At 30.0% G+C, this 11,542-nt stretch overlaps 1 protein-coding gene across 3 annotated transcripts; it reads right to left on the minus strand.

The window, feature by feature from the left end:
* Positions 1-143: 143 nt before the first annotated feature.
* Positions 144-9,768, minus strand: LOC657259 (alpha-tocopherol transfer protein-like). Of its 3 annotated transcripts, none has more exons than XM_015980088.2 (5): positions 9,708-9,768; positions 3,021-3,166; positions 1,580-1,674; positions 1,184-1,528; positions 144-1,129 (listed from the first exon to the last, which is right to left on the minus strand). In XM_015980088.2, the coding sequence occupies exons 1-5, from the start codon at positions 9,728-9,730 to the stop codon at positions 827-829; spliced, it is 912 nt and encodes a 303-aa protein (XP_015835574.2). In that variant the 5' UTR covers positions 9,731-9,768; the 3' UTR covers positions 144-826. The 3 variants fall into 3 exon arrangements, with proteins under 3 accessions (XP_015835574.2, XP_008193218.1, XP_968820.1); XM_008194996.3 differs by having other exon boundaries at positions 9,576-9,717; XM_963727.5 differs by lacking the exon at positions 9,708-9,768 and adding an exon at positions 5,257-5,461.
* Between the last annotated feature and the right edge of the window lie 1,774 nt (positions 9,769-11,542).

Consider the following 11,542-nt stretch of genomic DNA (forward strand, 5'->3'; position numbering starts at 1 on the left):
TAGGTATCTCAAGTTTTAGCACATGTATAAGTGTAACAAACAGATTTTTAATATGAAACACGAAACACTATTTGTGCAACGTTACATTATCTACTTTAAGAAGTCAAAAAACCTTGTAACTGACACAATAAAAGAAAGATTACTTTCATGAAAAGGTATTTTATTGAATCTCTACATTTAAATTTGTCCTACTCTTAAACCTATTTTCTTAAATGTGCATACATTATATTATTTAAGTTCATATCAACATACATTCAAGAAAAAAGTTTTAATTTTTAACTATGTATTAGACTCATTTTTCCCAAACAAATACTTCCTGTTTGTTTACTTAATACTAACACAAACATCTAAAATGGCGAAATCAAACTTTAAAGCTTAGTCACAATAATTAACAAGTTTTAATAATCTTAATTAAGAATTATAAATTTTAAATAACATTTTGATTAATGTTGGCTTCGTTTATTTTGAAAAATATTTTTTTGGTAGATTTTAGATGATATTAATTAACTGAGAAAATATTTAGTAAAACCAGATTTATAAAAAAACGTAAGGCATTTTATTGTACCTACATGTCGATTTAAGACGAATAATAAAAAAAATACGTTTTGTAAAGAATTTACCAAATTGTACCAACATTGTATTATTCCTCGTAAATCGCCCTGTTTATGAGGCCTTTTAGCAAATCGTTTCTTTAACACAAACGCCAAATGAAGTGTAAATAAAACATTAACACTAACACCTTAACTGATAAAAGCATAAAACGGATTATGGCTAAAATCCTTACACTAGAATCACAATATTGTTTATACAAATAATTCTAAACGCATTATTTTCCATCAAGTTCCGAATCTTTATACCCCAGCGCTTTCAGTTCTTCAACAATTTTCGAATTTTTTCGACAACTATCCACCCAGTGTTCGTAGTCATAGTCAGGATGGATGCCTCCGTACCTTTCTGGCAAATATTTTGGATCGATATGTTTATGAAGACTTTCTAGATTATCTCCGTGGAAAAATATCCTTTCCTTCATTGCTTCATTCAAAAACGGTTTAAAAATGTTGTAAATGACGTCAAACACATAAGACTGATTTACGATGTGAAGTGCATGGATCCTCATGGGGAAACAAGTCTGTGGAAAACAATCTTAATGTATTTGGGAAGATTATGTTGTATTGTTACTTACCACCATAATTTGTATAACTTTGTGAGCCAAGCTTGGCGTCATATGCCATGCTTGCTGCATGGAAAGCCCTCCAAAATCAAAGATACAAATACCCCCCAAAATCTGTGCTCGCTGCTCCATGACTGCCATTTCTAACACTGCTATGGTGGCTTGGAACATTTCCTCTATCGTGTATTTATCTGGAGCCCAGTTACCTACCCTATAGTTCATTATTCTCCGGCCTGAAGCTTCACGGTATGGCGGAACAAGAATGATTTTATCGGCACCTATTTTTTTCAAGTTGACTAAATCTATGTTATCGCAAAACTGGGGATTATTTTCCTTAAAGTCATAGTAGTTTACTAACTGGAACAAAAAAATGTACAAGTTCTTTGAATCTGAAAGCAATCGTTTTACCAGTCTATGTGCCCTTTCAATTATAAAGGATCTTGCTCTTAAAAATCGAAGTAGGAAGGCATCGTCAGTTCTATGAGGTGTACATTCTCCTCTCGCTGAAATGAACGAGACAAATTACGACTGCTAATTATGCTCATAAATTATAATGAAGCACCTACTCAACAATGTGACGAGTGGAACATACATTACATAAAGTCGCTTCAAACTACTTTACAAAGAAAATTGTTATAATTATGCACGTTGATTCAATGAGTGAAGGTACAGGATCAAGCAAAAAATAGTTATTTCTAATTGAAAAAAATTCCATTGTCACCTCATCCAGAAGTGAACGTAAAATTCAAAATCTTAGAATGGATGAATCATGAATTTATGTATTTTATAATTTGGTTAAATAATTTTTTTTGTACAAATTGAAATTGCATTTGTGTGAAATTGCGTGTGATGCTAATTTATTGAACAAGGATTACCAATTTTTTGCGTTAAGAACCTGTTCAAAAATAATTAGAAATAATTTTTCCATTGTGCATTTATTGAATCGAGTAATTCCTTTAAGTGTCAGTCATTATTCAAAATATTCAAAATCATTATGGCTGTATAAATGAGTAATCAGTTATTGTGCAGTTCTTGATTTACCTCTTCTATTATTAGAAAAACACAATTAAACAATTAAAACTATGCTTGTGATTATACATCCTCAATTTGGTAAAACCTACGATTTTACGTAACAGGTTGTCAATTCAAGGATGTGCCAAAGTATAAGAATGTACATTCAACAAAGTGTATTAGTTGAAATAATTATTGTGTAAATAATGTGAACATGATTTAACCATAATAGGCGACTAGAAACTCGCTGATACGATGTCTTTTATTATTATTCGTATGAATGAATGTTTTTGTTTATTTGAAACACTTTGTAAAATTAAATAATTTCTACACTTCTTTTAATCTAGTTTTATGTATAGCCTCACTGAGTCACGGAAGTTGTAGGTGTAATTGTACACAGTTTATTTCGTAATTACGCAAAATGTTACGTTGGTGACGAATTGACCCAGATTTAATAAAACTCGTAAACTAGTGCATCTAAGCAATCGTAAAGAAATTGTAAGAAGTGTAACTAAATTTATACGTGTTATTTCAAAATGGTAAACACAAATGAATTCAAAATAGCAGACAAAAATAACAAAAGAAAATAATAACAATGTTTATCACAAAAGCGAATACATAATATACATAATAATTATACAAAGTGTTGATAAGTACTTCAACAATTTAGAAAAATATAATACACCTACGCACAATTTTTCGTTATGTTGCGGCTATTCTTTTTGATTTAACTTAAAAAATCTGTTGTAATATTGACATACTTGTATTCTATCTATAGGTTTGAAACAATTACTTAGCAATAGACTTAAAGATAAAAAACTACGTTAAATATTCTTACCATAGATCATATCTCTGAAATCTGAGATGATTTGACATCTTGTGTCAGGATTTTCGCCGAGATGTTCTTTAGCCCAATCTAGGAGTTCTTTAGGTGGTTCCCCTAAATCGAGTTCTGCGACCACTTCATTGTCCAACGACATGTCGCTACAAAATAAAAATATTTTTGTTTATTTATGCCTTATCGAGTGACGATAAGTGATAACAGTTAAAAAGTTTTAAAATCAGTTTTAAATACTTGATAATATACCTTGTGGTCATTTAAATTTATGATTAGAGTAGATACCAAACGAAATAACTTGCCTTTATCTATGATTCAGACTAATAAAATTTAAGCGAACTTGTCAGTTTTGTAATATGTAAAATTATGTTGAAACAATTTTTTGTTGAAAACGAATTGGAAACGGTTGTTGGTTATACTCTTATTAATGCATAAAATAACTGTGATAGATAAAAAAAGTGATTGTTTTTTATATAAAATTTACTATTTCATATTTTCTTGAGCTGTATTTTTTTTCGAAGAAATGAGGTATTGATGTGCTTATAATTATTGGGTATGTTCTTTCTTCGTCGGGAGTCAAAAGGTCATTTCACTCCCTATTTTGAGGGTGTGTACTAGACAATTGAGTATTAAGGAATGTTATATGTGATGTGTCATTAATCATAATCATTAATCTTTAACCACAACAAAAATTAGTATTATATAACAGAGTAACAACATCAATCAACGTTCTTCGTGTGGAAAAGACCTTTCTATTTAATCTAATAAACAGTAGGTAGGCAATAATTATTACACGAGAGTAGGTGGAATAATGTAAAATAATAATGCGAAAAGTTGAAGCAAAGATAGAATATAAACACCTGTAAACTTTGGAATAATTTAAATGACATATTTTATAAACAAACATTTTATTTACCACTTATGAAAATTTTAACATTTTCAAACAAAAAAATTTCCTTTCTATAACCAGACTTCCTGATTAAAATATTTCCAACCTTGATATTTTTTTCAACTGAAAACTAAATGGAAAAATTCAATATGAATAAAAAAATGCATGCCGAAATCAAATCCTTGACTTTGTAAAACTTGTAAAACTGGATTGAAATTAAAACCAAGAGTAATTTTCTGATCAAAACATGCCTCTCATTATATTAATCATAATTTAAGTTAAAATAATCCGAAAATACCTCGTATGATAAATGAGGATTTATATATATTTTTTATTTCTCACACACGTGGTTCATGAGCGCCAAGATGAGAAAAAAAAATTACACCTTTTCGAAATCTACTACTTCAACAATTGCTGTTTATTTTAAAACCACCCTGTAAGAAATTTAGCGCTTATTTAATATCTCATAATGTTAAAGTTTTATTTGCTTAAGCTAAAACTATCCACCAAAACCAATTTACAATTAGAGTAGGCACTGGTTTTAATTTTACTATTGTTAACATCATAAACAATTGAATTGATTTAATTCCTAAATATTTTATCAAATTTGAAATGAAATAAAATAGTATTTCTTTCAATTTGCACCGCTTTACCAATCAAACAGAAAAAAGCCAGTTACTCTAATTATAAATTTAGATGTTCAAATATGGATCATGATAAAGTTTTAAACACATTTTGTCACAGTTGCGGAAATCATAAAGATGTCATAATTCTCTTGTGACTTGAAGAAGGAAAATATGAATCCTTAATTTCCTCCAACCAGTTTCCTCAATCATTCAACTCATTTCTTCTTGTGCCGGAACCAAAACAAAACGAGTTTTCTTCGTTTTTTTGTTTAAGTTGTCTTAGATTTTACTATTTTAAATCATTTTTATAATAAACAATACTGTCAAAAATCATAAAAACGCAAAAATTTACAAAATATTTATTTTTTGTAAAAAATGAAATTATTTATCTATCATGGGAATTATTGTGTGTTAATAACTTTGGGCAACGTATACTGCCCTCTAGACTAAACGGCCCTCTGGGCAGTAAACCTGTTGCCCACGGTCATTAAGACCCTTATAATTCCCGAGGTGTATAAATAACTAGATATTAATAATAAATTTTAGCACTTCTACAAAATTCGCAAAAATCAACGTTACGAAAAAATGTTTCGGTAACTTTCCAACGTTGTATGTCTTTTAAAGTCAAGGAAAGATTTCACAATTTATTCTCTTCATAATTTTGAAATAATTAATTTTCTACAAGTCTTCATATCGAAACAACGTCGTCACAGTGACTTACTCTGATGTTGATTTCTTGGCACAAGAACACTTGAGTACTTGGATACACCACTCTAAATATTACAGATGCATTTTCCTCTCACTTGGAAAACAACATTCAATTTAAATCGTCGACATCACAACGAAGCGCTCTATTGATAACTGTTATTTTATACCGAAGTCAGTTATTAATGTTATTATTATTAACCTTGATCAAAATATACAGCTCTCGAAGCGGTTTGTACGCTACTGACACCACAATGTCTGTTTTGTGGTGTTTTGTTGTTTCTTCAAGAACATTTTTAGTCGCTCAGGGTCATTCGCTTCTACACTTTGTAATTATAAACAAAGAATTGGACCTTCCTACTTTTGCACAGCGTAGGTAGTAGTCCAAGATGGTAAGCAAAATAAAGGCACCATAACATCATATTAATGTGTTACAGCTTACGTAATAAAAATTAACACCAAATTCTTCAATCATTAAAGCATCATTAAACTACAGTTACACAAAACATTCCATAATGTTAATTAAGTGTTTCCAGTTTTTTTGAAAACCTAAAATTAATAGAAAGATTGTTATTAGAGAAGAAGAGACTGCATTTATTTTAACTGGATTTGCTGTTTGAAATAAATATAAACACATCAACTACCTACAGCTCACAAGATATAAAAGACTTTGAGGTTCAAGAGTAGTAACTTTTTTAAATATTGCGGAGGTTATCGACCATGTCTGGTGAAAGCGATCGCTGTACAGATCCTCCACTGTTTGTGGTGGATATAAATGAGAAAAATAGTATATGTATACAAGGCGAAAATGAAAGGTGCGAAAACTGTAACTATTACCAAATATTTGAGCAATACTTCGTAACAGGATAAAGGTGTCAACTGCAAATAAGTAAATGTACCTTAGTTTTGCTTGACTTAAGAACATGGCAAAGTTTTCGAATGTTACGATTTTGTAGTCTCTTAAAACCACATCAAATAAACACGTTATGCCCTTGCTGGTTAGAATTTATTTTATTTATTTTTATAATTTTTTTTTATTTATTTTTATTTTAATATTCATTGAACGCATATTAAATTTTCAGCAAACGTAATAATGCATTTAGATACGTTAAATTCATTATTCCTTTCTATTAAAATGTGAATCATTTCTATGGATTCCCGTCATTTAAATTATCGAAATTATAACAATTGTATAAATTATATGGAAGTACTATGATTAATGTACAAAGAGTAAAGCTTGGATCAATTGTGAAAACCCTATGCGTCACAAAAAATCATAGTGACTAAAAAGAAGACTTTGATACTTGTGTTATATGTATTGTTTAATTACATATGTTTTAATTTGTTATTTTGTAGCTATTTTGTAGGTAATTTACGAGATTTACTGAAAATCAAAAGTTTACTCAGTTTACAGTTTACTCAGCGTATTGCAAATTATAGTGAATAAGTAAATATTTTCAAAAAGAATTAAAAAACCACTACAAAACTGTGGACCCTTGGTCAAGTCGAAATTCCACAGATTCAGTTTGATTTGCGGATAAATCTACTCGGCGATTAGCTCATTAACATACGGTTTTACACGTGGCGAATTAATTTGAATGATTTAATCGAGGAATTTTATTTTGTGTAAAACACAACAGTTTTAACGTCTACGGAGCAGAAAAAATAAAACCACTCGTTTAAACTGCACGTTTGACCCTCCGGAGGGTCGCATGCGCCAATGTGGACACTGACAATAATTGCAAAAAATACCAGCGCCGTTTTTAAAACTCGAATATTTACCAACCCCATGATCCCCTTCCGCACTTTGGATAACCTGGGACAGTTTCCAAAGGCTTTTTTGTCTTTTTTGTTAGATTTTTAGAAACGTCAATTGTCAAACCAAAAAGCGCGCGCGCATGCGCCTTAATTTTTTTTCATCTTGGGTCGTCACTAGAATTCGTCAATTAAACCTTTTTGACTAATACAAAAGAGCTTTAATTCAATAATCCTTATTTATTTGTTCTATTTGTCCCAATTTTTGTGTTTTTTATCTAGCAGGTTGTCCAGCATTACCCAGGGGGTTTAATCAAAGAAAATCTGTAGAGGTGAGATGCAAACAAAAACAAAGACAGACTTACCAATCATTTATGAATTAACGTAAGGCACTCAATGAATGTAGTAAAATTTGTAAACATTTTGATTGGGCCGTTGAGGTCGGCCATTAAAATTACGGAGAAAACCAATCACGTCAGACTTTTTGATTCATTGAACAATTATTATTTTGGATATGATTGGTCTATTTAAGGTCGGCCATTATTATACAGTGAGAAACCAATCACTTTGAATTTTTGGATTCATTGAACAGTTGAATATGAATGAGTAATTTAAATTTGAAAGCAGCCAATAAATAAACCTTATTTATTTTAAACGGCCTTTTATAAGACTTCCCTAAGTCAAAATTTAAAGAAATGGCGGCAGCTCATCTCAATTGCCACAATTTTTTTATTTTTCTATTGTTTTTGTAGGTAGCTAAATATCGTTAAAAAAAATTACGTTTGTGTTGAAGTTGCAAAAAAGTCTTTTATGGATTTTAGATGCATTTCATTCTGTCCTTTGAGCGCCTTATTATCGATCCTCAGTACATACCTAGTATGTTTTATTTTTAATAGATGATTAATTTTTGCAAAAATTAAATGATTACTTCGCAATTAAAGAGACACTCAAAGTAATGAAATCTGGCAAGAAGTTTTAACGCCTGAGGCATAATTTCTAGACTGGTTGAGGAGATATATATTAAAATGAAGAATGACACTAAATAAATCAAGAAAAGTAAAAGTGCTAATGGCAGGTAATAAGTTACCTACAATAAAACGTGACAATATTCAATTTTCAATATTTATTTTTTAGACTATAGGTAATGTACTCACAGTAGTCGCGTACCTTTAAAACATTTCTAAAAAAATGTATCTTCTTAAAACAATGACCCTGTTTTTTATTCACTACTATTTTTATTAATAAATGATTATGTGCTGAAAAGTACTGCTTTACAAATGATTTTGGTTTCTAAACACTGTAAACACTTTGTTTTCAGAAAACGTATATTTTTATAAATATTATTCGGTTTTTTTCCGCTTTTTTAAAATAAATATTTTTCATAATAGATATCTTCGCTTGAAGGCGTGATGTAGGTGTAAAGAAATAAACATTTTTATAGCTTGGAGTTTCGAGAAATTATTTGAAACAATTAACTCAAATCAAATAAAAATTTAAATTTTTATAAACACAGTTTTTTTTAGTAAACAAATATCTATACAAAATATCTACAATAGTAATAGTAATAGTGAATTATACATTTATATTTTATATAATTTCATTAACTATTTGTAAGTTATCTTATAATCTTCAGCGTGGTGGAACTGGAAAGGAATGATGTCTTCCACTAATGTGAAGGACATCGATTGTAAATTAGTTACATGTTCCATGAATTTCTGTGCAAGACTCTACCACTTGAATAAATCTTTGGATATAAGCAGAACTTTTGCAATTGTACCACACCATTTTTAGCAGTTTTAGTTTCACTAACTTCCTCTCTTATTTTTAATCAAGAGGTACTTTGTATATTCTAAAGTGTGCTCTATTTGAACAATTTATTTATTTATCACCAAAAATACTAATTGCAAACTAACTAATGAATAACATAAAATGTAATTTATTTTAGTAATTTCTTGAAGTGATCAGTATCGATTTTCCAAAAATCTGTTGCAGAGTTTGTACATAAACTAGTAGCTACTGCAGCTGCAGTTACCACGGGGCAGAAATAAAATATACCTACTATAAAAAAAAATAAAAAATTAAATATGCCTAGTATACCTACTATTCAAATTTTGATAAATAAGCAAGAAACAATGAAGCAAAAGGCAAGTTTTATTTTAAAAATCTTAATTAAATAAGTCATAGTAAATTTTTGGTCTGATTTTTATTGCAATGCATCGGTAATTAGGTGACTAACGTTTGTGCAATCACAATTTGGATTAATATGTGTAATATGTATGCGCCTACATTTTTACCCGCACTGACCTACATCGAAAGTAAATACAAATTATATAACCAACTTTTCATATTAATTAATATTCAGGGCTAGTTTACCTATAGCTAAACTAAATAGGTATGTTTATTATTATTATTATCCCAATCAAAGAACTTCAGTTAGCGCCATTGTCTTACAATAGCTTTAACGTTTTCAAGTTGTTTGAAAAGGTGCCTTTGATCGTGCTTGGCTACCCAACTGTACAAAATCATTTATACATTTTTCTTGAATAACGTTTTGCAACTATATCTTTTTTATTTACATACCTTTAAAATCCCAATCGTTTAAGGAGGAACACAAGCACAGACTGTATCAAAACATGTGCACAGTTAAAATTTAAGTGAACGATAGTTATAAATGTGTTGCACTGTTATCGGGTTGTTGCTCAACATACTGACCGTTCTTTGCTTGTGCGGCACATGTTAAATGCGCTCGTTGTTGAACTGCGAGTTGAATTTACCATCGCTGAACCTTCACTATCCACACAGAGTGGAATTAATACAGACAGAGACAATAAACAATTGCTTCAAAATTAGCAATGTCGAAAAGGATTTTCTATCACGAAGTTCTCATGGATTTTGTCATTTTATTATTACTTTCTGAAATAATGCGATGTTATTGCAGTAATTACTCTAATAATGGTGCATTAGCCTGCATTGTCTCTGAAATTTTATGTTAGCTACATCAAAAATTGCAACTTAAAGTAATCAATTTACTCATTAGGCGTTCAATAAGTTTAATGTCTGGAAAATCAAATGCTAGATAACGAAAGTAACCTAATAGAGACTTTTTGCGCTGAAATAAAAAACGTAGACGTCAATGGATAATTTCCTTATTATTATTGAATATTATAACAATATGGAGGTTATTCTAATTAGACACTATGCTATTCAATTTCAGATTAAAGCGCTACAGTAAAAAATCGGTTTATTTAGTTTGAACAAAGAACACTAGCCTTGGTCAAAATAATTAGTGTTTAAATAAAGTAAAAGTTAATTTTAAAATAGTCGTTCCGGTTTTTTCAATTTTTATAAATAATTGCAATCTTAATTAATAGCAACAATTTTAAAAACAGGGAAACACTTAATAAACAGATGCAAACACACATATTTTTTGAAAAAAAAAGAAATCCAATTTGCAGAGCTCTTGAGTTAATGGCATTAAAAAACGTGGGAATATCTTTAACCCTTAGGTTCTTTTTAAATAGGTAGCTCTTTTGCTACTGCCGATTTTAATTCAAATTTTTGAAAATAGTGCAGTAAATTATAACGGTAAAGTCAAGTTCAAGGCTGCACGCATTTAAACGCACGAGCACGGCTGATAAGTCAACTTACGTTATTTTCTTATTTACAGTTTTTTATCTCTGATTATACCTAGTAAAATCATCCTGTATAGCAATATTGAATCAGGAAACTAGAATCCACTACTTTTTTTGTCAATTCGTGTGAGCAACTCTGAACGAAAGTGAAAAGTGTGAACAGTAAACCAAGGTATGTTATGTTAAAAATAAACAACGTCGTTGGGAGAGAAACAAGAAATGTTCGCTGGAAGATTCCTAGGCCAATGGACTCGAACTTGGAGATCACGAGAAAGTCCCAATAGCAAAAATCACATGTAATATTAATAAAGTAACCAGGCGAGGTTCTGCTAACAACTTCATAGCTAGGTTTCATTGTGTAAAAGAATTTTTTACGTCATATGGTTATAGATCTTATTAGCGAGTAAACGGCTTTATAACATGCACTAACACTCTTTGGAGGTTGAGGTCAAGACACTGAGTTATGAAACTTGCTATGACAAAAAATCAACAGGAAGAAGTGCTTTCACTGGATGTCAGTATAGTGTACCTACCTATATGGTGTCAAAACGGATAGCCAGCAATAAAAATAGTAAGTGTGAGCTGTGATGTGAGCAAATTTCTACTTAGAACAACATTTCAAAAATGGCAGTGACGATGCTTTAGACAAAACTTCAAACTTTAATCTAGTCTGAAAATTAAATAATTCGCACGATCAAAAAATAAATAGTTTGCCATCGAACTCGCCTTTTTGCTTGATTCACCAAATTTTAATTGTCATAAGCCATAACCATAACTCTTGATTGATGAGCGTAATTTTTTTAAATAATTTCTTAAAAATGTATGAACCACTTACCTTGTCGAATTTTACAATCAAGATACACTATGAAACGATATATTAAAAAATACAATAATAAATTTAATTAATTTTTCTCA

This window comes from Tribolium castaneum, chromosome 5 (genome assembly GCF_031307605.1).
Source record: "Tribolium castaneum strain GA2 chromosome 5, icTriCast1.1, whole genome shotgun sequence".
In the NCBI taxonomy this organism is placed as follows: Eukaryota; Metazoa; Arthropoda; class Insecta; order Coleoptera; family Tenebrionidae; genus Tribolium; species Tribolium castaneum.

Coding starts and splice junctions, on each gene's coding strand:
- LOC657259 (XM_015980088.2), bottom strand. CDS start 9,730: ATGTGCCGCACAAGCAAAGAACG. Junction 3,167..9,707: donor TGCCGCACAAGCAAAGAACG/GTCAGTATGTTG, acceptor TTTATTTTGTAG/CGACATGTCGTTGGACAATG. Junction 1,130..1,183: donor AAGTTATACAAATTATGGTG/GTAAGTAACAAT, acceptor TGTTTTCCACAG/ACTTGTTTCCCCATGAGGAT.